The following is a 27,954-nucleotide window of genomic DNA, read 5'->3' on the forward strand; positions in this document are numbered from 1 at the left end:
AGCTGTCAAAGTAAATACACACACAAAAGTAAGGAAGGACAAGGGCAATTTTCTCGAAAGCAGAGCAAACCAGAATATAGTAGAGCAATACCTCTAAACTACTTCAAGAAAATGAAAACAGACTAAAAACTCCAGGGAAAATCACTCTCAAAGTCCCTGGCATCCCACCCCGCAAGTACACCTGCTCCCAGAGTTGGCACAACCAGGTCTGAAGGACTAAGCCCCGAATTCCAGGAGACACCATTTTCCCACACACCTGGGCACAACCAGTCCCTGACCCATCTGCCCTTGGTCTTCATACCCTGGGTCCAGGCTGACCCTCCTAGCATGTCCCCTGTCCTTGCCCAGCCTGTTTGCACCACCTCTGAAGAAGCTCTGAAACCACATCTTGACCCAGCCCCTGCTTACCCCTCCAGGGGATTCAGGACAAAACCTGCTAGCTGGCCCACCTAGACCCTCAGCTGCTTTGCCTCCTTCCTGGCCTCCACCTCTTTCCTGGGACTCCGGCCCCTGCCTACCTCTGCGTTGGTGGTGACCTCAGCCTGGCTCACACCAGCCCTCACCAAAACAGGATGATTCTCCTTCAGGTTCCAGATTAAATGTCCCCTCCGTTTAACTGACCATCTCCCTCACATCGGTCACCATGACATGGACCATGGCCCCATGCCCTCTCAGTCATGACACAGCCCCATCCTTGAATGATGCCTGGTACAGAGCCCACCAAGTGACTAAGTGATGAGGATGACCTGTGGTTCCCCGGCACCTCCTCACACCCTGCCCAGTCCACCACGAGGCACCCACGGGGCTTCAAATAAAGTTTAATAAATAAAACAGCAAGAGATTCAAGGCAGTTTTCACTTCACAGTGTGGTCCTTGGTGGGGTGACAGGGAAGGTTGAGTCCAACTCTGCAGATGGGCTCGAGCCAAAACTCTCCTGGTGACACCCAAGGGCTGGGGAGTGCTGCCCTGCCCCCCTGGAGAACCCCACTCCAATTTGTAAACAGAAACATAAATAAAAAGAGGGAGATGGGGGAAGAGACGGACCAGGATCCCAAACCATCTTGCTGGGGAGCTTCAACAGAAATACGACCCACAGGGTCAGAAAAACAGGCTGGAGCCTGGCCCCTCGGCATTGCAGGCGACAGGGGGTGTCAGTCACCTGTCTCTTGGAACCCATGAGGCTGCTGAGAAGCCCTGGGGCGGACAGAGAGGAGGCAGGTGGGCATAAAGTGCGGCTTTTCCTGAAGTGGACAGAGTGGGTGAGGTCAAAGGTGGGGCGGGGCCAACATCGAGGTATATGGCTCTGTGCCCCATGGGGTTTGGCACCGAGTAGCAGCTGTTCACCGACCCCTGGGCTGGGGCAGCCCATGGCCCTGCCAATTGCGGCGAGACAGAGCGAAGCAGGTGCTGGGGGCTCCCTGGGCAGAGGCTGCTGGTGGGGGGGGTGGCGTCCTGCCCTGTCTCCCCATCTCCCTGACGGGCAGGGATGCCTTTCTGTGCCTCTGCTGGCTAGAGGGGGCTGGTCCCTCTGCACCCAGCTGCCCAATGGGTCCCACGGAGGCAGCCTACAGCCAGGCAGTGGTGCCAGGCGCTGAGGGTGCCGGGCTGTGTGTGGGGAGGGGCAGGGCTGACAGCCCTGCCACTGCTCACCCTAGTCCTTGAAGTGTTCTGAAGCAGAGATGGCGTTACCCGAGGCCCACGAGGAAAAGGGTCGGGAAGACTGACAGAGGCAGGCCCCACAGTGGCCCCAAGTCCAGTCTAGGCCACACACACCCGCCTGTGGCCAGGAATCAACAGGTCATCACGTTACAGCTGCAGTGAGGGGAGAGACCGAGAGAGAGACCAAGAAAGGGTCAGTCCAGTCCCACAGACGGCACAGCTTGAGCGCTGTGGGCCAAGCACATGGCTCCCAACCTTGCCTCCCACAGCAGACCGTGTTTTCACATGTGCCTGGGGAGAGCTGGTGGTTGGGGCAGGGGTGGGAGGAGACTAGCACTGGCCCCATTTGTACCTTTTTGGGTTTTGAACCATATGAATGTATTACCTAATCAAAAAAATAAATTAAGCCAAATTAAAAGTAGAGAATAAAACTAAAGAAACAAACAGCCTGCTCCATGGGCCACACCACCCTTGGGCCCTCAGGGCAGACCCCTCCCGCTCTCCTCAGTTTAGCCTGAGGCTAGGGGCCCCTAGGGTGGGGGCTGCACTCACTGTGACAGGGGCTCCGAGTGCAGCCCAGGGCCCGGGCACGCTGGGTGGGCAGCCAGGAAAGGATTCACGTCCCCAATGCCAATGAGTCCAAACTCAGTGACCGACAAGGCCACCTGTGCAGGGGCCACAGCTTCCTCGGGCTCTCCATCCATATCCACATGGCTGGAGACCTGGGGCAACTCCTCAGGAAGGGCCCCTGGCAGGGCCAAGTCCACAGCCAATCTCGAGCTGGTGCAGGGCTCTGGAGCAGCTGCAGCGGAGGGGCAGAAGGCCGGCTCGGCCAGGGCTGGGGGCTGCTGGGGCACGGGCACAGTTGGCGGGGTGTCCAGTTGCTGGAACAGACAGGGCCCTGGCTCCAAGGATGGGAGGCTGTTGGAGCCTTCCTCAGATTCACCAACACTGCCAGTCATGCCGTCCATGTTCAGTGGCTCTAGAGGGGGAGAACACAGCTGAGGCCCCAGCAGCAGCCACGCCCAGCCCTCCCAGGATCCACAACCATCCTGGCTAAGGTGCATTAGCTTAAAAATCATACTTTTTGCCTTCAGGATGCAATCTATGCAGGCTCCAGCCAAATCTCTGTCAGCCTATGTCAAAGCCTATGACCCCTCGTCACTGATGTTTTCACACAAACACATAAAATACACATGAACACTAAAGAAACCAGTTATACTAAACTGTGCACCCAGGCTAAGGCCCTGCCTTGGAAGGTTGTGACTCCTGTTTTTCAAACAGAACAGAACACAACAGATTCAAAACAACAACAAAATGCTTGAGCGCACTTGCCAAGTCAAGGTAAATGTGGAATTCGTGGGGTTCTGTACACAGGGACATGACAGGCAACGCCAGGATGGATAGATGTGGATGCCCTCCCAAACAAATCATGGAACCAACCAGATTCTGGAACCAGGGGCCAATCTAAACCCGAGTCCAGTAGACTTAGAGAGCAAAGGTCCTTGTCCTTCCCTCTGTGTTCACCTTCAGAAACTGAAGTTACTTACTGAGCCTTGTCTTGCTCTGGTGTAGCCCTGGGCCCAGGATGCTGGGGAGGGCTCAGATACCCCAAACCTCCCATATGCGGCTGAGGCTAAGCCACCCTCACCTGAGGGCCAGAAAGAAGTCTCCCAACCTAGGCCTGGGGAGAAGCCCCCTGACCTGGGACTCAGGGAGGAATCTCCAACCTGGAACCCAGAAAGGAGCCCCCTCAACCTGGGGCTCAGAGAGAAGCCCCCCAACCACCCGGCACCCAGAGAGGAGCCATCTCCACAGAGGGCCCAGAGAGAACCACCCCCAACCTGGGACCCGGAAAGGAACCCCCTAACCAGGGGCCCAGAGAAGAGCCCCCCCTAACCACTCAGTGCCCAGAGAAGAGCCCCCCAACATGAGGCCAGGAAGGAGCCCACCCAACCACCAGAGACCCAGAGGGGAGCCCTCTGACCTGGAGTCAGAAAGGAGCCCCCTCAACTATCAGGGACACAGAGAGAAGTCCTTGAACCTGGGGCCCAGAAAGGAAAGCCCCAACCACCTGGACCAGAGAGGAGCCCCTGTAACTACCTGGGGTCCAGAGAGGAGTACCACACCCCAGCCCGAGAGAGGAGCCCAACCACCTGGGGCCCAGAGAGGAGGCCCTACTTTGGGCTGCAGGGCACTCACAGTTCTCCATATGGAAAGCCAACAAGCTCCTATGACAACTCACATGTGTGACTCTTCATGGGGTGAAGTGACAATGGTTCCCAGACACCTGCTTCTTAGTGTTCACTGGCACAGGTCAGGGTGCATTACAAGGATGCTTCCCCAAAGGTAGGGGCCCTCCCCACATTCTTACCTATATGCATCCGTGCCAGAGGGTCCTGCTCAGGGCTTAGGCCATCAGCGGCAGGGGGCAGGGGCGGTGAGGAGCGGGGACGGGCGAGGCCATCGGGGTCACTGCCATCTAGGTCCTGGTCTGTATCCCTGTGGAAAGATGGCACCATGGGGGGCTGCAGAGAGATAGCTGCCTCAGGCGGAGGTGCTCCCTAGGTCTCCCAGTCGTCCCCTGACCCCAGGTCCTGCTGGAAGGCCGCCACACATACGTGGTTCCTGATGGGCCGTACTTCCTCCGGCCCAGCCGCGTCTGCTGGGAGAAGTAGTCATAGCGCTCAGACTTCTTCCACAGGTAGTAGTATTCCACACACTCGCCCACAGACCTTGTACGCACCTGAGGGACAGTGCGGTGTCAACTGGGCCCCACACGCCCAGCTCCCTCCACTTCCCAGGGCAGCAGGACAGGTTACAGCAACCAGTGCTCTCAAAGACCCTGCCTACATCCCAGGGTCCTCTGCACCCACCTCCAGCCCCCATCTAAGGCTCACAGGCCACCCCCATGTCCAGGGCTCATCCTTTTGCCCTGAACATGGCACCTCAATCTCAGAGAGCTCCACTACCTGCTGACATAGGACCTAATTCTTCTTCACTCTCGGTCCATGTGTCCAGTGTCCACTTCCCTTTCCCCAGACCTCACCAAGCTCCCAAGAACTAAAGTGTCCACCTCATCCCCTGCTCATCGCAGACCCAGCAGAGGGGTAATAACGAGCCCTTGTGCAGACACCAGGGACAGAGACCCCACCCAGAGAGGACACATGCAACCTGGCCAAGCCTGCTTTTCCCACAGAACATCACTAACACCCAAGGGAGAGTTGTCTATGAGCACATGAAATGCCATTAAAGGACACACTGGGGCTTCATGAACCCGACTCAGGTCACATACACAGCACCCTAGAAAGATAAGGGACAGTGCAGCATGGAGCTGGATGCCACCTGGCAAAACCTCTTGGGGCATCTTCACTTTGGATGAGCCCCACAGCAAGGCCAGGGCTGTTACAGGTACGAGAAACCTGCTGGTCCCCAGGATGAGGGACAGACAACAGAGCCCAGGGAAGCCTGGGAACCAGGGGGGCAGGCAGGACACACACGAGCTGTCCCCTCTTCCCAATGACACCCTTCTGCATCAGGGGTCTGACTGATAGTGAGAGCGTCACAGCCTCCATGGGGCCAGGGTAGGTGCAAACTTAAAATGTGTGTGGTAACCATGGGCAGGCATGTGGAAGGTAACAGCGCACTGCATCAGGCCACCAGGAGCTGATCTGCCTAGAGGATCTAGTGCTACCTGAAATGGCACTGGGCAGGTCAGCTGAGCATCCTCCTGTCCCTATAGTGGCCCAGCACAGATGTCTCACTTACTCCAACCTCCCAAGAGAGGACAGAGGCCCCAAATGTGAGCTAGGTTTCAGCCAGGCTCTGCTTCTCCACAAGCTGTGTCACCATGAATAGCAGGAAGGGCAAAAAACCACTAGGAGACAGGGTGAGGAGAGAGAGCCATGGCGAGACAAAGGAAAATTCAGACTCTGAGACGAGTCATAGGAGCTTATCCAGCCAGAGATCCAGGGAGAGGGACCTAAGTCTAGGAAGGACATGGAGATTCAGGTCCAGGGGAAGAAAAGTAGACTCAGGTCTAAGAAAAACAGGTGGACTCAGGTCCAGGGGAGGGCAGGGAAGGGCCTTGGTACTCAGCAGCCCCTCTGGTCATGAGCATTTGTCACAGGTGGCAGGAGAGACCTATTCCCTTGGTTTGATCGAACTAAGAGACCATTGTTCCCCGTGGCTAGAGGCTGAGAGTGGGGTCCAGGCTGGGAGTCAGTACCGCAGCATAGGCTCTGGGCACAGGTGGTGGAGCTCTCTGAGACTGAGATGCCATCATGTTCATTTCCCATATTGGAGCCTTCTTTGGGGGAAGGAAGCGGTTTGACAGAGAAGACTAGAATAATATGATAGCAGGCACGTAGGCATGAGAGGCGGAAACCAGAGCTTTAGCCCTCAGCTCAGAGAAGCCTCAAGAGCCTGGTAAGGGGAGTCACAATCTCGTACTGTGGGATGTAGGGTGCCAAGAGCTCAGGCTCCTAGGTTTTTTCCAGCCCCAAGGAGGCTATGGTGCAGCCCAATGGGAGCAGGATGGGCTGTGTCCTCACCTTGTTGGCCTGGATTAGGTGGAAGTTTTTCCCGTGCACTCGGAAGCCATGCTCAAAGTTCCTACACTCCTCCTCACTCCAAGCACAGAGCCCATCTACAACCAGGAGGAGGCAGTGGCGTCAGCAGTGCCCAGACCAGGATAGCTAGTAAGGGTGGGGTGGGCAAGCAGGGCGCTCACCTCGAATCACCTTCACATTAAACCGCAGTCTGCGCAGAGCCTCCTCCACATTGAAACTGCATTTCACCAGCTCATACAGCGCCTGGGGGAGTGAAAGCCTCTTCCCACCTGCTCACCAGCAGCAATAGCAGGAGCGTTTACCCCACCATTTGGGCAGGCATATGGGGGCATTCACACCACCTTCAGGGTGAGGATATTGGGGGTGTTTACCCTACCATCAGAGAGGGGAAATAGGGGCAATCATACCACCATTAGGGAAGGCATATAGGGGTGCACACACCATTTGGACAGGGATATTGGGGGGCATTTAATTCATCATCCAGGAGGTGTTATGGGGGTGTTCACCCCACCATCAGCTGTGGATATGGGGAGTGTTTACAACACCATCAGGGAAGTGATATGGGGGTGTTCAAATGAAAATCAAGATGGATATACTGGGGGCATTTACCCCATCAGGGCAGGAATGTTTGAGGCATATATTATCATCAGGGCAGGGATATCCAGGGTGTTCACACCATTAGGGTAGGGATAACGAGGGCATTTATACCACTATTGGGGTGGGGCTATCAGAGCACATTTACCTCACCATCAAGGTGGAAGCATGCGGGGGGAATTTACACCACCATCGGGACAAGGATATGGGGGTATTCACACCACCCAGCATGCTGCCTACCTGCTCACTATCTTTCACCATTTCTCCCTCTGGGAGCTGAGACCCGGTCGTCTCATGCCATCTCCGCTTGACTGCCCGGTACAGGAACTCCTCCACCTCCCTCTCAGGGAGGATGTTGGGGTCCCACAACAGCTGGTCTTCATTCTCATAAACTGTTTAGAGGGAGTGCCAGGGTCAGCAGTGGGCACAAAGTCCATGCCCACACCTCGAAAAGTGCACACTCCCTCTCCACAAGCATCCACCAGGTTGGCTGTCCAAAGGACAGTTGCTAATTTGTAGGTCCGGTTCTTGTGACCTGGGCCCAACCCTTACACACCCCTCTAGGCCAGAGTTGGTCAGGGTAACAACAAAAGGTGGAAGCTGTGGGAGGCCAACTGGGTGCTTCCCAGCTGGGAAATCCAAGGCAGCCTCCTGGAGGAGGCAGCAAGTAGTCTGGGTTGAGGAAAGGGGGACTTCTGAGCATGGCCTTAGGGGAGGGAGTTGTAAGCAATGGGTTCAGGGAGGGTAAAGCCATTTACACAGTTTGCAAGTCTTGAACAACAGAGTCCCAAGGAAGCTGAGTGAAGAGCCTGGACTCAATGGCAGTGAGAACCTGGGTCCCAGTGGTCTTGATTAGGCAACAACCACTCTAACCACCGCATCCTACAAGCCACATATGAGTGTACTTTGCCCAGGGAAAGGGAGTCCTGCCCCATGCAGGCAGTGGGTGGCAACCTCTAGCTGGGGAGGGACCCAATGGGGAAGAGACAGAAGGGAGATCTCAGGGCTCAGCCTGGAAAGACCCCAGTGCCAGCACCTCTTAACTAGGGAAGAGTCACAGGGACCACAAACCAAACAGCCCAGTACAGTGGCCAGAAAGTGAAAAACACACTAAGAAAAATGGCCCTGTGTTGGAATGTCTCTGGTTGGGAAACTGACTGGGAACCAACAACTCCTGGGTTGGTGCTGAGAACCACAGAAGCAGTGACGTCTCCCAATGCAAGAGCCCCTCCATACTGATGCAAGTCCCAGCCTGGACCAGGGTGGTTGGCCCAAGAGGACCACAGGCCACTCTCTGGAAAAAAAAAAAAAAAAAAAGCATCATCCTTCAACCTTAGCCCTCCACCTGCCTAGCATGTGAATGTGAGAGAAAATCTGTGGAACAGAAGTTAATCCACAAATGGCTGGAAATCAGTTAGCAGACAGGACTTTAAAGAATTACATGGACTTTCCAGGACTAGAAAATACAACCTGTGAGTTTATGAACCCACTGAACAGCTCTAATAGCAGCTTGGATATAGCAGAAGACATGATCAATTAAATCGAAAGGAATTTAATAAAAATTAAAGAGAAGGAATTAAACTGAATTTAAAGAGAACATAGTTAGGGGATGAAGAAGACAGTCATATGTATAATTGAGTCACGGAAGAAATGGACAAAAAATGGAACAGAAGAAAATCTGAAGAGACAATGGCCAAGAATTCTCCAAAACTGATGCATGACACCAAATGCCAGATCACAAAAAGTCGGGACAAAGCCAAAGAAAACCACATCTGGGCGCATCTGGTAAAAAATGCTAGAAGACAAAAGAAAAATGTAATCAACCTGCAGGGAAATAATGAACAAGATTTCCAACACAAACAGTAAGACAGACATCTGACTTTTACACAGAAACAACAGATACCAAAGACAATGGAACAAAATGGTTCACATGTGAGAAGAAAAAGCTGGCAAATCTAGAAAACTAGACCCATGACAATACTCTTCAAAAGTGAAATGAGCCCTAACCGGTGTGGCTTAGTGGGTGGAGCGTCGGCTTGCGGACTGAAGGGTCCCAGGATCGATTCCGCTCAAGGGCATGTACCTTGGTTGCGGGCACATCCCCAGTGGGGGGTGTGCAGGAAGCACCTGATCGATGTCTCTCTCATCGATGTTTCTAACTCTCTATCCCTCTCCCTTCCTCTCTGTAAAAAAATCAATAAAAAATATTTTTTAAAAAAAAAGTGAAATGAGCCCACCAGTGTGGCTCAGTGGTTGAGCATTGACCCATGAACCAAGAGGTCACTGGTTCGATTCCCAGTCAGAGTACATGCCCAACTTGCAGGTTCTATCCCCAGTAGGGGGCGTGCAGGAAGCAGCCAATTGATGTTTCTTTCTCATCAATGTTTCTATCACTATATCCCTCTCCCTTCCTTTCTCTTTAAAATCAATAAAAACGTATTTTTTAAAAAGTGAAATCAAGATTAAGACTTTCCAGAAAAACAAAAGCTGAAAGAATTCATCAACATCACAATAAATATTAAAGAGCAAGTTCTTTAGGTAGAAGGAAATTATCACAAATGGAAGCTGGAAGAAGTGAACAGTACTATCCAGGCAGTTGTAAAAAAGCGTAAGGAACATCTGTCATGAAAACCACAATGTTGTCACTGTGGCACATGCAGTTCCTGCAGAAGCAGCAGCAGCACAATGGGCAGGACAGATGAGGTGATTAGAATGCACTTATCTAAAGCAGCAATTTTCAACCTTTTTCATCTCATGGCACATATAAACTAATTGCTAAAATTCTGCGGCACACCAAAGAATATATGTTTTGCCAATCTGACTAAAATAAAGTATACTGTATAATTTTGATTTATTCACACCAGACAGCTATTATTTATGTTGGCTGTTGCCATTTTTTATTTGACAATCTAAGGGAATGAGGTCAGTGCCCCCAACTAGTCAAGTATTGATGTTTTAAAAATTCTTGTGGCATATGGTAGGATAATCACTGAAAAGGTAATATAAAAATTAAAACTTATCATCTCAAAGAGGAAGAAAAAATAGAATAAAACTACTTGACTAATCAAAAAGAAGACAAGAAAAAATAAAGGGGGGAAAAAACAGATGGAATAAGGAAAAAACACATAGAAGATGGTAACTAAAAACACATAGAAGATGGTAACTTATCCCAACTATTTTCACAATTGCATGAAAAATAGTCCAAAATGTAACTGAACTACATATTCTGTATTAAAAGGCAAAAGAGAATAAGACTGGATTAAAAAAAAAATAGATCCAAAAATATGCCATACACAGAAAATACACTTCAAATATAAAAACACAGAAAGCAGCATTTACAAAATAGACTAAATACTGGCCATAAAACAAGGCTCAACTCATTTCAAAGGAAATCACAGAGTATGTTCACTGGACTTCAACTAGAAATCAGTAACAGTAGGATAACTAAGAATTCCCCAATATTTGGAAATTAAACAGAATGCTTCTAAAACACCCCTGAGTGGGAGAAGTTATCACAATGTGAACTATAGAATAACAAACTAAAATGAAATTAACTATGAGGAAAGAAATACAGATAAAAATAAAAATGAATTAAGTAGCCATCAGATAACAGAGAAAATCCCGATAAAGGGCAATAAAAGTAACAAACTCCTAATAAGACTGATCAAAAGGGACTGAAAAGGAGAAAATACAAAATACCAATATCAGGACTCAAAAAGGGGACATCACTATAGATCCTACAGACATTAAGAAGATAGAATATTGTGATATTTTTTACAATAAAGTTAACAACTTACTAGTGGGATAAATGCCTCAAAAATGCAACATATCAAAACAAACAGAAACTCTAGATAGAGCTATGTTATTAAATATACTGAATTTGTAACTAAAAATCTTCTTCCACAAACATGAAACTAAAGTAAAACCCAGGCCCAGACAGCTTCACTGAGGAATTCTTCCAGACATATAAAGAAGAAATAGTAACAATCTCACACAAATTCTCCCTGATGTTAGTAAAAGGCACTTCTCAGCATACCTGACCCCAAAGCCTACCAAGGACAAACACACAAAAAAATGACAGGCAGTGTCACGGTAACAGACAAGCTAATTTACAAACTTACACGAACATGCAACAATACAGGGAACATGACACACAAGATGCACATGCCACACACATGGATCTAATCCTTTGCCCAAACTGCCTACAACAAAACAAGCACATCCCATCACACCCATGTCCCAGCCTCTGCCCTGGGAGGCCATACCCTTTACTAAGGGTCTCTGTCTCCCTTGTCTGTCCCACCTTATCCGCTACCCCCAACCCCACCCCCAATCCTGGCTGCTGAATCATCTGGGAAAAGCCTCCTGAGAAAAGAGTGCCAGCCCTGAGCTTGGGGCAAGAAAAACAAGACTCAATAGGTAAATGACTTCACATCCTGTTTTCTTCACCTGTAAATGGAGGCAACAATTCCTACCTTAAAGAACAAAAGCCTCTACAGACAGACATACAAATACCAAGTCCAGGTTAGGGAGTACCCTGAAAGACAAAGCAGGACAGAGGGACACTGGTTTCTGGAGGATACTGAGACAGGACACAGACAAGGTAAAGGAGAGGCCTGTGGGATAGGTGGGGAAGAGGATAGGTGCCCAGAGGAAAAGTGCAAAGCCCTGGGCAGGAGGCAAGTCTCCCTTACTTCTTCCTGCTCACTGAGCACTCTGCAAACCTGCTGCCCATAGCTGGCACAGGGCAGGCACCTGAGCCAGCCTGAGCCCCTGAGAAGATTTGGGAACTAGGTCTGACTGGATGTGTAGCAAGTTCCTTCTTGACTGGAGTGGGGTTTTCATCTTCTTTTCCCTGTCCCCACCAAGATCCAGGCCCCACTTACTCTTCTCACCATGTCGGTTCAAGTGCAGGTTGCTGAGGTCGGCTTGGAACTGAGGCCCAACCATGATCTCCTGCAAAGGCAAAGGCCCAGGAAAGTCAGGGCAGGTGGGAGGCCCAGCCACTTTTCAGAGCCCAGGGCTGTGTTGGTCTGTGCAATCTTTCCACAGATGCCAAGTCCTATGGTCTGAGAATGGGAGGCAGAGACCTGGGTGTGTGTGGGGGGGTGAGTGACCGTGTGTCTCCATCTACTTATCCATCTGTTCAGTATAGCCAGTCATGTGTCAAGGAGATGAGACCCAAGGACCCAGGTGTCCTGATGCCCAGCTCAGAGCACTCAGGACAGGACCTGGGGCCACATCCCCAGGCCAGCCAATGCCACAGCAGCACCAGTTCAAGGTCCCAACACCACGATCAAGTCCAAGAGCAGCCCACTTCTCAAAGGCTGTGCATTTGTCTCCGCCCCAGGACCAAGCAGAGACCCACACTGAAGGTACTGCAGGATCAGGGCCACATACCTTCTTACATTTGTTGGCAGGAAGAGGGTCCTCCTCAGTGTCAGATGAGGTGGAAGAGCCTAGCTCTTTTTCTGTGCCAGTCAGGAAGCGGGCTTTGGGAAAGGGGATGCAGGTAAGACACATCTGTGGCACTGGGTAGCTCCCCAGCTAGTGGATCCCCAGGTCTTCACTGCTGCAGCCTCCACCCCACTCTCCATCCACTTGTCCCCCACACCATGCCACTCCTGAGAAGAGGCATGTCCCAAGACCTGGCCAGATGACAGGTGGGCAATGGGCAAAGGTGTGGGGATTTGCTAACTGCCAGCTGTGAGCCCCCAACACCTCATGCTGCTGGGACACTGCCCCCACATCTGACAGGCCTTTTGATTCCAAAAGCTATAGAAATCAACACATTGCCTCCTCCTGTAAACTAAAGCAAATCAGTCTCAGCTCACTGGCCAGGGAGACGAAAACCCCAGAGAGACTCAGATAGAGAACAGGGCACCCCAGAGGCACCATCCATCTGAGTCTGAGTTATTTGCCCCGAGTAGCCCAGGGCCCCCCATCTGCATCACTAGAGCCTTGCTCGACCCAGCCCAAGCGGAGGAGCAGGCAGGACACCTACGTCCACTCTGGCCAGGGAAAAGGTCAGAAGCCTCGTGGGAGGTAACAGATGGGGTGAGATCATCGGCCGAGGACTGTGTCTCTTCCTCTTCTTCCCCTGAAAGCAAATCCTTCGCTATTTGTTCCTTTTAACAAAAAGTAAAGAACATTTTTGCAGTTTGTTTTAACAATCTTCAGATAACACTAATAACAACAGTGACACTAACTTGATGGCCCTCCCCCTGGGAACAGCAAGGGCTCACGTGGGGCTGCTCTTCCCACTTTGCAGATGAGACTAGGGGCCAGGGCAGGGCAGCCAGGGTGCCAGCATGGATGCTTGTGGTCCCTGAGCCCACACCCTGCAGTCTAGAAAGGGATATCACCTATGCCTGGCTTGGGACGGTTAGAGCCCCCAGCCACTGCTCTCTCCTTGTGCATTTGGTTTTCAACTTTGGTAATAAAACCCTCCTCCGGGCACCACCCCTGACCTGTCAGGACTGGAGTCAGGACCTCACTCATTCTCTTCCTTCCCAGCTGCGTTTCTCCAGCCCAGTCTCCACTCTGCCCCTCTTTTGGCCAGTGGTCAGAGTCTTTTCATCTCAGCTCCCTCTCTGTGGCCACTCTAACCCTGAATGCATCAGCTATGACTCTGAGAAGCAAGACAGTCCCCTCTAAGAAGTAACCTAGGCCTCGTACTTCTGCTTTTCTGAGGCCTTCATGCCTGCCCTCCCTAAATCTTCCCACCAGTTCCAGGGAGAGACCTCACTCACCTTGTCCAGGGTCATGTCTGGGAGGGTGGCTGTGGCATCGCTGCCTTCACTCTCCCGCTCCGAGATGGGGTCTGATGTCTCATAGCCATAGAGGGCAAGCAGCTCATCAAGGGGCATGTCACTGTTCTGAGGGGGAAGAAGGTTCTGTCAGGAGGGGCTGTTCTAGGCGTTCTGCTTCCCCTCCTCCTGTCTGAGCCCCGCCAGCCACCACAACCAGGGCCAATTTGTCACATTCTGGAAACTCACCCCAGCCAGACCCCAGGTCCAGTCCTTTACCCAAGGACTCCCTTACAACCCCCAGGATAGCACAGATAAGACACCAGAGCTGGATCAGGTATGTGCTCCAGGTCACCAGCCTTAAAGGGTGGAGCCAGGACTGGCCTCAGTCCACACTGCACTGCCCAGAAACGCTTCCCTGCTCAAAACTGTTCAGACTTGATTCCAGGAAGGCAAGGATGGCATGGTATCTGGAAATCTATCAGAACTCATGACATCAATAAATCAGGAGGGCAAAGACATATAAATGTCTGGACAAATGTGGAAAATGCATTTGGTATTTGTTTTAACAATCCACCTGATTTTATAAAGCACTCAGTACCCTAAGTAAAGAGATAGATGCCCAATCAGTGTGACAGAGATGCTGTCAGCCCTCACTGGACAACAATGCACAGCCAGAACAACCCCAGCACAGTCAGAACAGGAAGGCAGGATTGGGAACACCAGAACTACTCACACTGTTTTCTTTTTTTTTAATCCTCAGCTAAGAATATATTTTTCAATGCTTTTTCAGAGACAGTGGAAGAGAGGGAAGAGAGGGAGGTGGGGAGAGACATTGATGTGAGAGAGACACATCGACTGATTGCCTCCACACATGCCCCAACTGGGGCCGGGATCAAACCTACAACCCAGGTACATGACCAGGAATTGAACCTGCGACCCTTTGGTCCATGGGCTGGCATTCTAACCACTGAGCTCACCAGCCAAGGCATACTCACACTGTTTTGATATTTCGAACCTATCCGATAGAATAAGAAAGGGAAATAAGATATTTATTTATTTACTAGAGGCCCAGTCCATGAAAATTCATGCACTGGAGGGGGTGGTCCCTCAGCCCAGCCTGCCCCCTCTCACAGTCCAGGAGCCCTCAGGGGCAGGAGACGACCTGGTGACCAGGGGAAGGCGACACCCCCATCACACCTCTGCTGCTGCTACTGCCAGCAGCGCAAGCCTCAGCCAGCCCTGGTTACCTGAGCCTTGGGCCGGCTGGGCAGCCACCATCCGAGGCTTGCCTGCACTTCAGGCCGGCCCTGGGCGGCTGGGGGGAGAGGGGACTGGGGGACTCCGGAGGCAGGTGCACAGAGCGGCCAGGCCTGCCTGGGGGCAGGCCCAGCCTTGCCGCACGCCTGCTGCCCCAGCGAGGGGGACTGGGCACCACCATCTTGTGGCTGTGGGCGCCTCCATCTTTGAGGGCGGGACAATTAGCATATTCCTTCCTTATTGGCTGTGGGTGCTGCCATCTTTGAGGGGGGGCAGTCAATTAGCATATTCCCTCTTTATTAGATAGGAATTTTGTTTTTTTAATCCTCACCCAAGGATATTTTTCCATTGATTTTAGAGAGAGTGGAAGAGAGAGGGAAAGACAGAAAGAAGCATCAATATGAGAGAAACACATCAATTGGTTGCCTCCTGAACAAGCCCTGACCAGGGCCTGGGCAGGGGAGGAGCCTGCAGCTGAAGTATGTGCCCTTGACCGGAATCAAGCCCAGGAGCCTTAGGTCCACAGGCCAATGCTCTATCCAGAGCCAAACCAGCTAGGGCCGGAAATAAGACATTTAATTATTAGAGAGAAAGAAAGAAAAACTATTACCACCTTCCTCTCCAGTATTGCTTTCAAATCAGTTTCTCACCCTCCTCTACTCCTTCTGACCACACTCTGTCCTGACCCCAGGGGTCACTGTCAGCCTCCAACCTCCTGAGCATTCCTTCTCATTCTTTCTGGAGTCAACATCTGCCACCCCTACCAACCTCTGTCCTGCCCTTGTGCTGGGACTTCCATTGCTGTGGAAGACCACCCAGCTTCCTCCCAGCCCTTCCTCTAAACCAGTGGTCAGCAAACTCATTAGTCAACAGAGCCAAATATCAACAGTACAATGATTGAAATTTCTTCTGAGAGCCAAATTTTTTAAACTTAAACTTCTTCTAACGCCACTTCTTCAAAGTAGACTCGCCCAGGCCATGGTATTTTGTGGAAGAGCCACACTCAAGGGGCCAAAGAGCCGCATGTGGCTCACGAGCCGCAGTTTGCCAACTACTGCTCTAAACCAAGTGCTTATATGACGAAGGATCATTTTGCCCATCACAGTTTCTAATTATGCATTGGTTGAAGGGGTTCACACAGTGGCCCAAAGATGCCCAGGTTCCCTGGGACTTCACAACACTATGATGCCATTACTTCCGTCACTTGCGCTGATGGAGCAGTCAATGGTCCGTGGACAGCGTCCTGCAGTGAAGGCAGGAGCACAAAGTGTGTGAGTTGCCAATGCATGTTCCTTACCACCACCCACTCAGTTTTAAAAAGATGCTAGTTTCAATTACGAATATCCTGTGGTTCAGTGGTTAGAGCGTTGGTCAGAGCACCAAAGGGTCACAGGTTTGATTCCTGGTCAAGGGCATGAACCTGGGTTGCAGGTTCAATCCCCGGTCCCGGTTGGGCCACATGCAGGAGGCAATCAATTGATGTCTCTCTCACATCGATGTTTTTCTCTCTCTCTCGTTCCCTTCCTCCCTCCCTCCCCTGCACTTTCTCTAAAAAAAAAATCAATGGAAAAAATATCCTCGGGTTAGGATTAACAAAAAAAAAATAATGGCGGGCAGACAACAACAGTCTGTCAGATGGTACCAGGCAGACATCATCTCAGACACAAACTAAGTGGTAAGCTACTTCCAAAGAAATGACTGCTGTGATTGCTGTGAGAGTAAAATGAGCTTTTAAGCAAAAAATTCTAATTTTGGAAAACATAGATCTGACAATGTGAACTTGATAATTCCCACAGCCTCTGGTAATAGGTAATATGAATTGCTTTTACCTTAGTTTTTAAGAAAATCTAGACCTAGGTAGTTAGCTAATAAATAGCTGATTTAGGTGTGAAAGTTCTGAGCAATTTTAAATTCATGTAGAACTTTAAAAAATTTTTTTTCTTTTTTGAAGAGAAGACATTTGTTTTGGTTATAAGAGCAAACTGGCACCAAGTGATCCATGACACCAAGCTAAACAAATGCCTGATGGTTAGTCCTTAAAAAAAAACCCAATACTTAAAGACGTCTCATAAAATCAGTGTTGGTACTGTTATGGACTAAATGGTTGTGTTTCCCCACCCCAAATTCATATGTTGGGTGCCTAATCCCCAACCTGACTGATTATATTTAGAGATGCGCCTTTATGGGAATACTTAAAGTTAAATGGGATAATGAATGTGGGGCCCTGACTTCTGATCTGATAGGAAAACTCTCTCCCCTCCATGTGAGGACCTGGTAAGAACGCAGTGTCTGCACACCAGGAAGGGGCCTCCCCACAAACAGTCCTGTAAGACCTTGATCTGGGACTTCTGTCCTCCAGAACTGTGAGAAAATAAATGTCTGGTGTTTAAGCCCCCAGGTCTCTGGTATTAACAAATGTGTGTTTTTAGATTTTATATTGTAAACTGTCGACATGTGGAAGATCTACTGTTAGAAAACCAAGGTTTTGCAAACATGTTACCAGTGCAGAGATGACAAGGTCACACCAAGTTCAAGATCATTGGATTGTGACATAACCAAGTACAGGAAGCTCACTAGATATGGCTACAGGGGAGAAACCAAGATGGCGGCATAGGTAAACACCTAAACTGCTGCCTCGCACAACAATTTCAAAACTACAACTAAAAGACAAAACGGACATCATCTAGATATGGCTACAGAATCTACTTTGCAATCGCCCTTTACAAAATGACTAGTTGCTGAATTTTGGTCCAGCATAAAAAAATAACCGTAACTATCTAAAAGGCTGTTAAAATCTCTACCCTTTTTTCATGATCATCTGCATGAGGTCAGATTCACACTTCAACCAGAAGAAAACATCACAACAGACATATCTGCCAGGACAGCAGCTGGATTCTCTTACACTGTTCCTACATTCAGAGATTTACACAAATGTAAAACTATTCCACTCTTCCTAAATTTTATTTTTGTTTTGGAAAAGTTATTTTTTCATTTTCATAAAAATCTGTTATTTCTATTAACAATGAGCTTACTGCATCATCAAAGCTGCTTGAGATCCTCAATAACTTTTAAGAGGATGTGGAGTTCTGAGGTCAAAAAGTTTGAGAATGATATGTTTAATGTCCAGCTACCCCAATACTCTATAACCCTAGAGACCCTTGAAGGCAAGACAAGCTGGCCTGTCTCTTGTGACCTCAGCTTCTAGCACAGGGCCTGGAGCTTTGCAAACAGATGTGCAAGTAGAACTTGTCATTGCAGAATCTGAGCAGCTTGCAGACCAATTCAGCCAAAAGAAACTGTGGAGTTTGCCCAGCAGGGCTCCACCCACATGGGGTACAGGGCTCAGCTGAGCCAAGTACCTGGGAAATGAAGTCCTTGTCCAGCTCCTCCTCAGGCTGTGCTGGGCGTCTTGTGGTCCCTTCACACTCCTCCCGGATGCCGTAGTTCTGCGACAGGATCTCTGCGAGGTTGAACTGCTGGTCTGCAGAGCCCATTGACACACCTACAGAGGGGACACCACCTGCATCAGCTCCTCACCCCACCCATCTCCATGCATATATGAAAGGCGTGTATGTGCATACATGTGCATCGATGGAGCTGTGTTAGGCTGTACATGTGCATTTATACACATGCACACGTGTGCAGGCACATGTGCCTGCATGAGTGCTTGTGGTGGGGCCATGTGCACACGAGGCGGTATGCACGCATGTATGCATGTGTGCATGCAGCTGTGTATACCTACATGCATGACATGTGTTCATCTGAATGTAGTGTGTGGATGTATGTGCACAAGTACGTTTATTTTTGTGTCCATTATGAGGCTGTGTGCATATGTGAGGCTGTATGTGTACATGCATGTAGTCAGCAATGTCAGTCTACAATGTGGGAACTCCCAACAGAAGGACTTCTGACAAGAGCACATCTGGCTAATTGCACACAAATTCTAGGCATTTTAGGGATGTGTTTTCCTGACCACAGACGCTTGCGAGGGTCTGGGGAGAGAACAAGTGAACAAGGAAGAGACGAGCCCCAGACGAGTCAGCATGAATAGAGCACAGGGACCCAACAAAGCTGGCTCCACACCTGGTTCCTGGTGCCTGCATGGCTTGGGCAAGGCCTTCAGCTCAGGAAACACAAGGGTGATGCTGTACACCCACTTCTGGGAGTCATTGCAGACACAGTACAGGGAGAATGCCAATGAACAGCATGCAATAGGCCCAACAAATGCCAGTCCCTTCTTCTCCCTCTTCACCACAGCAGTGTCCCAGGCACGGCCCAATGGGTGGTAGATGTTACCAGATTTTGAGTTTTCCCAAAAGAGCCAAGATGTGTCCACTGCTATCTCTCCATGATTGGTCTTCAGTAAGTTGAATTTTACAAACAAAATAATGAAGTCTCAATCAACTCAAGTCATGGAGCCATGAAGGCCAAGGCTGGTCCTCCAAGTGAGTCCAAAGCACACAGCAGCAGTAGGAGGAGTACAGGGCCAGGCGGGTGGGGGCAAATGGCCAGCTCAGGGAAGGTGCAGGACACCCAAGGATGGTGCCCACTCAGCACCCATTCTACCTCCCTCAGCCCTTCCGTTTTCCTTCAGCCATGACACAGGCACTCTGATCCTCCCCTGGGTAGCCTGGCCCCCAATATATAATGGGAAACAGAGTCCTGGCCACTCTGTCTGTACCCCTGTTCCTGGACTCCGTCTGCACACCGCCTCTGTCTTGCCAGGCTGAGCAAGGTTCTGTCTCTTACAATGACAGTGGCCCTGACAGACCCGGGCAGGAGGAAGGTAGGGGCAAAAGAGGCACCTGCTGTTGTCGGTAATCCGGGCTCCCTGGGGCACAAACTGTGAGTAAGGCAGGAGACCACTTGAGGGCTCTGCCTCTCCAGCGAGGAGGCCTGCAAAGGAAGAGAAACAGGGTTAGTTCAACCAGCCTAGAACCCACTGAAAGCAAGCCTGGCTCTCTGAGTGGCCTCATCTAGACTCCGTGGGATAACGCAAGCGAGCTGCTTCCAAGAGCTGAGGATGGAACACTGATAGTGGAACTGGGCATGCAGCTGCTAGAAGTTACTCCCCTGCTCCTAAGTCAAGCACACGTAGGATGCACTGAAGTAGGCTTATACAGCAGCTCTAAACATCAGAACTTCAATGTCCTCATCTCCAAGTGGGGAAATAGCACCCACAGGGGACTGTGAGGAGCCTGACAGCCAGTGCCTAATAGTAGTTATCACCCACCCAGGACACAAGTACCAGGTAACCTAGGCTCACACACAGTCCTATTGCACACACCCAACAGGCATTCACTGACAGTCATGCCTGACACGTGGCCCATTACACAAGAGTCCCAGCCTTCAAAAGGCAAAATAGCCACTCTTGGGACACCTAGAAATTCCTCTAAAAGTAAGCATAGAGTTATCAAATCACCCAGCATTTAATTCTACTCCCACGTACATACCCAAGAGGACTGAAAACATACATCCATACTAAACACGCATGTTCACACATTAGCATGATTCACAAAGGCCCAAAGAAAAAGCAACCCAAAAGTCCTACAGCAGATGAGTGGATAAATAAGATGCTGTCTATACACACACTGGAATATGACTCAGCCATGAAAAGAAGTGAAACACTGATAGATGGATAAACCTTGAAAACACAAAAGGCCACACAGTATGTGATTCCATTTATGTGAAATGTCCAGAACAGGCAAACCCAGAGACAGAAAGTGGACTCATGGTTGCCCGGGACTGGAGAGGGGGTAGGATGACTACTGATAGGGTTAGGCATTCTTTTGGGGTGATGAAAATGTCCTAGAACTAGATAGAGGTGACAGTTTTAAAACTTTATGAGAATATTATAAACCACCGAACTCCACATTTTAAATGGGTATATTTTGTGGTATAATAAAAACCTCAAATTTTTTTAAAAGGTCAACAAACTAGGAAAAGAATGGAAACTACTCATAAAGAACCCCCTGAGGAAGTCCAATAACACCCCTTAGTGGTGAAAGGCACAAGACAGGAATGCCTGCCTTCACCATGTCTGTTCAAAGTAGCACTGGAGGTTCTAGTCAGGGCAAGAAAATGGAATAAAAGGAATCCAAAATGGAAAGGGAAAAGTAAAGCTATTTCTTTTTGCAGACAAAATAATCTTGCATAGAAGGTACTACAGAATCCACTAAAAACTTATCTAAACTAATAAATAAGTTCAGCAAGGTAGCAAATTACAAGACCAACATATAAAAATAAATTTTATTCTCATATATTAACAATTAACAAGCCAAAAAGAAAATTAAGGAAACAATTCCATTTACAACAGCCTCAACAAGAATAAAATACTTAGGAATAAATTTAGCAAAAGAAGTTAGAAACTTATATTCTAAAAAGTGCAAAACAGCCCTAGCTGGTTTGGCTCAGTGGATAGAGTGTCGGCCTGCAGACTGAAGGGTCCCAGGTTCGATTCCAGTCAAGGGCGCATGCCTAGGTTGCAGGCTCGATCCCCAGTGTGGGGAGTGCAGGAGGCAGCCAATCAATGATTCTCTCTCATCATTGATGTTTCTTTCTATCTCTCTCTCCCCCTCTCCCTTCTTCTCTGAAATTAATAAAAATATAATTTAAAAAAATTAAAAAGTGCAAAACATGTTGAAAGAAATTAAAGAGCTAAGTTAAGTGGAAAGACAACCTATATTCATGGCTCAGAAGACTTAATATGGTTAAGATGTCAATATTCCCCAGCTGATCTACAGATTCAATGAGGTGCCTATGAGAATCTCAGCTGGCTTTTACATGGCTACTGCCAAACAGATTCCAAAAACAGTATGCAAACTCAAGGGGCCCAGAGTAGCCAAAACAATCTTGAAAGAGAACACTCCTGATTTCAAAATTACTACAAAGTTACAGCAATCAGAACAATGCGGTACTGGCATAAGGCTGGGCATTTAAATCAAAGGAATAAAAATGAGAATCCAAAAATAAACCCACATATTTACAATCAATTGAATTTTTACAAAGGTGACAAAACAATTCAATGGGGAATGAATAGCCTTTTCAACAATGATGCTAGGACAACTAGGATATTCACATGCAAAAGAACAGAATTGAACACCTATCTTACACCATATACAAAAATTAACTCAAAATAAGTCAAAGACCTTAAATATGAGAGCTAAAGCTATCAAACTCTTAGAAGGAAACATAGGGATAAATCTTTGTTACATTGGACTAGGCAATGGTTTCTGAGATAAGACACCAAAAGCACAAGCAACAAAAGAAAAAATTGATAAACTGGACTTCATAAAAATAAAAGACTTTTGTACTTCAAAGGACATTATCAAGAAAGTGAAAAGACAACTCACAGAATGGGAAAAGATACTTGCAAATCATATAGCTGAAAAAGGACTTGCATCTAGAATATATAAAGAATTCTTACAATGCATTAATAACAAGATAACCTATTTTAAAATGGGTTAAGGGTCTGAAAAGACATTTCTCCAGAGATGTACAAATGGCCAGCCAATAAGCATGTGAAAAAATATTCAACATCAGGGGAAATCAAATAAAAAACACAGTAAGATACCACTTCATAACCACAGAATGACTATGACTAAAAAGACAGAACAAGTTGTGTCAGGAAGAATGCAGACCATCCAGGAGGGAATGTAAAATGGAGCAGCCACTTTGGGAAACAGTCAACAGTTCCTCCAAAAGTTACCACAGTGTTAACCAGCAATTTCACTCCTAGGGGTTCAGAGTATGCCACCCCAAAATACACCACTCTGGCATAAGGATTATTTCAAGCAGAAGACAACTGAGAAAACCAGACACAGGATGAGCTGAAAGCAGAACATAAACTCCTGTGAGGGTGCCCCCCAAAAGCGGGAAGAGAGCTCCCTTACCACTGGGGACAAGATGGCACCAAGAGAGAATCTGCAAACACAGACCTTACTAACTCGCCTGAATTTCCACTAGTTCCCCCTGTTTACCTCCCCACAACTTGATGCCCTTAGGAACTCAGTCCTTTTCCTTTGTCGTCACTCCTCTAAGATTTACTGTTCTTTTGTTCAGATGCTACTGAAGCCCAAATTCTCACCACCCCAGTTACTCATCACCTAGTTCTCCCGTGTGATGGACACTACTTGTTTCACTCTTGTCAGTTAGGCTACCTTTCGTCAGTTTAAATCACAGGAACCCCAAGATCAACCAAAGGACTTGTATGCATGCATATAAGCCTAACCAATGGACACAGACAACAGGGGGGAGAGGGCATGAGTGGGGGGGATTGGGGGGGGGGCAATTGGCGATAAGGACACATATGTAATACCTTAATCAATAAAGAAAAAAATTTTTAAAAATGATTTTAAAAAAATCACAGGAACCCCAAGTAGAACCTAGGAGAGTAAAGGGACAAAGTTAGGCTCCTCCTTCCCTGTGATATCCAAGAGAAGAGAAAACTGTACATCAACACTGAAACTTGCATATACACATTCATAGCAGGATTTCTCACAATAGCTAAAGGTGGAAAGAACCCTAATGTCCATCTGCTGATGAACAAAAATAGCAAACAAAACAATAAAATATTACTCAGCCATGAAAAGAAACGAGGCACTGACACTTGCTACCACATATGGACCTTGAACACATGATGGTCAGTGAGAGAAGCCAGATACAAAAGGCCACAAAGTATGTTATTCCATTTATGTGAAATGTCCAGAAGAGGCAATCCACAGAGACAGAGAGTGGGTTCATTGGTGCCAGGGATGGGAGAGGAGGATGGGGAGTGACAACCAAGGAATACAAGTTTCTTTTGGGGTAATGAAAATGTTTTAAAATCAATTAATGATAGTTGCACAACTCTATGAATATACTAAAAACCACTGGATTGTACACATTAAAACAAGTGAATCATACACCAATAAAGCAGTTTGCAAAAAAAAAGAAAAAAGGAAAAAGATTAGAATATTTACTAAAATAAAGTTTTAAAATTTAGAAAAAAAACTTTAGAAAGCATTTCCAAACTTTCTTCCCTCTCCCTACCCTGACTTCCAGTGCAAGCCCACCCTCAATGATGGGATTCCCACGGGCTGAACTTCCCCTGTTCACAACCATCACAATTCCAGCAGTCACTGCTCCTTTTGCCAAGATGGAAAAAGAGAGAGGATGGGTAATTGGTTAAGAGCATTCTGGGTAAAAACAGTGGGGGGAAGGTGGGAGAGAAGGAAGAAAGACAGCATTCCAGAGACTTAGTCCCAAACAAGAGGGGGCCGCATAACCTGGTGTCCAGGCCAGGTCTTTTGCGCACGAAGGAGGTACAAAGGAGGTACAAGCTGATCAGCAGGAAGACTGCCTGTCTGGAGGGGGGCAGCCTTGACTCCTCAGGCTCAGAACAGCCCTTCTTCCAGGTCTGCATCTAATTGCTACTTAGCCCCTCCAGGTTTAACCCCCAGTGACATTGTGGCAGATCCAATTCTCCAAGCTGGTGTGCACCCCACACGCTCTTCCCATGTGATGCTAATATGCTTGCCTCCCTTCAAGAGGTGGGGTTCTGCACCCCCTCGCTGTCCGCAGGGGTGGGCCTGTGACTTTGATGGGAGGGGTGCTATGTGACTTTCTAGGTTAGGTGGTAAAATGCAACTCAGATTCCACCTGGTACCTTCTGAGACAGTCACTGTTGGAACCCAGCTGCCATGCTGTGAGGAAGCCCAAGCCACACAGGCCATAAGTAAGTGGCCTGCACCAGCAGCCACACCTGAGCAAGAAAGCTTTTTTTCCAGCCCCAGCCATCACCTGACTCAAACCACATGACTCCGAATGAAAACTGCCTAGCTGAGCTCAGTCAACCCTCAGAACTATGAAACATAATAATAAAATGATTGTTAGAAAAACTGAGTTTCCAGGTGACTCATTTCACAGCAATAGTTAAATGAAACATCCTTCATTCACACCAGCAAAGGTGGTCGGTTCCATTGGGCAGCACTGCATTGCTCCATTAGACCAGCGTTTACTGAGTGCTTCCTCTGGGCTAGGACAGGCAGTAGGCACTGGGTGCATGGAGGTCAATCAGAAACAGGTTCTGCCCATCTCCACCCACATGAGTTACTAGTCTAGTTGGTGACACAGATACAAACAAGTGGATATGCACAGTATTAAAGGAGAAAACAGGGTGGGGGCCTGCACAACTGGGGTCAGGGAAAGCCTCTGAGGGCATCTCTAGGCAGGGCCTGTGGAACACTGGAACAGCATCGTGGTAGCTGAGTCCCTCCAGGGTGCAGAGTACACAAGAAAAAGGAAGGAGCCAGGGGGTCGGTGTGGGTGACAGAGATCTATGGGGACCACACCACCAGGCGGGGACCACAGGAAGGGGATGCACTGCATCCAAAGGATAACGAAAGCCATGGGGGGAGGGGGGGCGTTAAGCACAAGAAAATGACCATGTACTTAGGTATGAGGAAAGCAGTATGAAGCACCCTGTCTACTCTCAAGCACCGCCTCTCCTCTCACAGTAATGATAGGATACTGATGGCTACTTTGGAAATGACAAAAAGCAGTTAATCCTGATCAAGTGCTTACTGCTAGGTAACAAATCACCATTTTCATCGGTTAGACAGCTGGTTATCAGCGATTTTATGAGGTTCAGCTTCTCTGTGCAAGCCCCTGTGGCCAGACATCATGCAACCTCTTGCTCTTGGCTCTTCCCATTTCAGAGATTAGGAAATTGTGGCTGAGACGTTCAGTAACCTGCCTCAAGTCACAAAGAATAAGAGGCTCCAGAGCCACAAGTCTCCTAGGCAGAGGCTGGCCATGGCTCATCATGTCTGACATTTGCACACTTGTTCCTTTATTGACCAGCAGCCTCCAAGGCCCTTTAGGACCATCACTGTTGGGTTTCTACTCATAGCCAAGCCCTCAGGGCCTCCCACAGAGCCAGGCATATAGGGGACCCCACATGTAGGCTTTCTCCAAGGAAACCAACTCAAATTCACTCAAAAGGGCACCACCCCAAACTGTCAACAGGGGTAACAGGAGCGCCCAGGGCAACTGGCTGCTGTGAGGGTTCCAGGGCTTCAGCATTGAGCAAGGCAAAGTCAACAGCCAAATCCAACAGCAATCAAGGCAGGCTGGCTGGGGAATCTGGTCCTTCCATCCATGACACATAGCTATCTTCCAGGCCAAGACTGCTGCCCAAATGTCACCTGGTGCCCAGGAAGACCACCACCCATGCCCCCGAGCCAAGAGCACACACACACACTCACTCAACCACACCGCCTCCCTCCAACCCTCCTCCCTCCAACCTGTAAGGCCAGCTGCCCCCATGAGGCCTGTTTCCCTAAATGCCCCTTAAGAAAGGAGGATTAACTCTCTAAGACCCCTTTGGATTCAGGCACCCAGCACAAGGCCAGAACTGGCTGGAGAGGTCTAGCCTTGCACCCAATTGCCCACACCCTCTTTGGCACAAATGCAGAGCCTGTTGCTGCCCCTGAGAAAGTCCCTGGTGGGAAAGAATGGCCAGCCCTGCCCTCCATAACACCTGCCCATGTTCTGCTAAGACAACGTGATGCCATGACCAGGCCGAATATCCCACAAAACTGCTGCACCTCATTGGGTGAGTACCTTCCTCCCTGTTGGCCTCAGTGGCACCACCCACCCATTTGGTGAGGACCACTTGCAGAGTCTGTGGACCTGTTTGGCAGGGGCCTTAACTTCTGCGTCCCCAGAAGGAATCATCATGCACTAAAAGTCACATTTACTGAGCCCCTAGCAGGTGCATTACCTCATTTCATCCTCACTAGTGTCCTAGAAGGTGAGAGCAGGTCCACACTGTCTTACTCAATATTCCAAAGTCAAGAAACCCCAAAAGTGTAAGTTGTTCGTCCCTGCTTTGACCTGACAAGAAGCTCTTAGGTGTTGTTCTTTATCCCAGACGGCCTAGGTGAGTTTGGTCAAGCATCACAGTTCCAAACTCCACAGATAGATCCATAAATCGGAAAAACTCGGAATTCCAAAATATATCAGACCTCAAGGATTTGGGGTAAGGGTCTTGGGCCTGCTTTCCCGGACCGAGAGAAGAGGCTCCTAGAAGTAACTTCGAGTCCCCAGTAAAGGCTAGTCTAACTCTACCCGCCCTGAAGAAACCTATGCATCCCACCTCACTCCCGGTGCCGAGTTCGAATCCCGCCCAGCATCTGGCGGGTGGGCGAATCAGCGGTACCCCGCACCTGGGGGCTCGAGAGCGGGATGCGGCGCTGGGTCCCAAGCAGGGTCTGGGTGGGGAGAGCGTGGCGCGCGACCGCGCGACCAGAGAGTGCTCTGCGAAGTTGGTCAAGGCAGGGGAGGGACGGCACGCGCACCGCCGGGCCAGAAGAGGGAGGAGAAACCCCGGCGCACCTCCAACACCCCCGTCTGGCGGCCCCTCCTTGCCCCCTCCCCACTCCGCAGCCCCCGCCAGCACCACTGCTCCTGAACATGCGCACTGCAGCCCGCGATGTGGCAGCCGGGGAAGGGGGGGGCAAGGGCCGGGGGCGGCTATCGACGGAGCCCCGCGCCCCTCGGGTCCCAACGGACGCAGCGTCCTGGGTAACGCCTCGCATCCTCGGAGCCGGGGGAGGGGCGAGTCTCCGCGCCCAGGGCCCCGACGTGGCTGAGGTCCGGCGGCGGGGAGCGCGGGTGCGCGGAGGTGGGGGGCCGGCTCCCCCGGCCCGCTCACTCACCTCCGCCATGGCCGTGTGTGCGCGGGAGGCGGTGGCCGCACCGGGATCCCCGGATACGGAGCCGCGGGCTCATTGGCTGCGGCGCCTTGGAAGGAGGGGCCTAGTGAGGGCGTGGCCTGTGAGGGCGGGGCGCGGGCGGGGCGTAGTAGGTGCGCGGACGGGGTTGCGCGGTATGTGTGCGGGGGCGGGGCGGGCTCGCGAAGCAAGGGTTTGGCGTCTCTGCCTCGGCCTTGGCTTGGGACGTGGAGGATGCTATTAATAAAAACATTGATTCTTGATAACAACACCTATGTAGGGAGCTTTGGTCGTATTTCCTCCTTCCAATAGTTTCGCTAAATACTGTAAGTACCCTGATGTTACAGGTGAGGAAACTGAGGCCTAGAATGATGGGGCACCCAATGCATAAGTGGTAGTGCCAGG

General features: G+C 49.6%; 1 protein-coding gene across 1 annotated transcript; it reads right to left on the bottom strand.

Annotated features, from left to right (window-relative positions):
- Positions 1–799: 799 nt before the first annotated feature.
- Positions 800–27,576, bottom strand: MIER2 (MIER family member 2). The gene is made up of 14 exons (XM_080672629.1): positions 27,535–27,576; positions 19,639–19,729; positions 18,193–18,335; positions 13,577–13,702; positions 12,829–12,952; positions 12,225–12,316; positions 11,711–11,780; positions 7,065–7,216; positions 6,392–6,473; positions 6,213–6,307; positions 4,281–4,405; positions 4,034–4,161; positions 2,212–2,641; positions 800–1,812 (listed from the first exon to the last, which is right to left on the bottom strand). Exons 1-14 carry the CDS (start codon positions 27,541–27,543, stop codon positions 1,791–1,793), a joined length of 1,689 nt encoding a protein of 562 aa, XP_080528755.1. The 5' UTR covers positions 27,544–27,576; the 3' UTR covers positions 800–1,790.
- Between the last annotated feature and the right edge of the window lie 378 nt (positions 27,577–27,954).

The sequence above is a fragment of the Plecotus auritus genome (assembly GCF_963455305.1).
Source record: "Plecotus auritus genome assembly, chromosome: 6".
NCBI classification, from domain to species: Eukaryota; Metazoa; Chordata; class Mammalia; order Chiroptera; family Vespertilionidae; genus Plecotus; species Plecotus auritus.

Excerpts from the sequence above, each read along its gene's own strand:
- MIER2 (XM_080672629.1), bottom strand. Across the intron at positions 6,308-6,391 it reads TAATGTGAAGGTGATTCGAG|ATGGGCTCTGTGCTTGGAGT; the intron begins GTGAGCGCCCTG and ends TCCTGGTTGTAG. Across the intron at positions 1,813-2,211 it reads CACTCGGAGCCCCTGTCACA|CTGTAACGTGATGACCTGTT; the intron begins GTGAGTGCAGCC and ends CCCTCACTGCAG.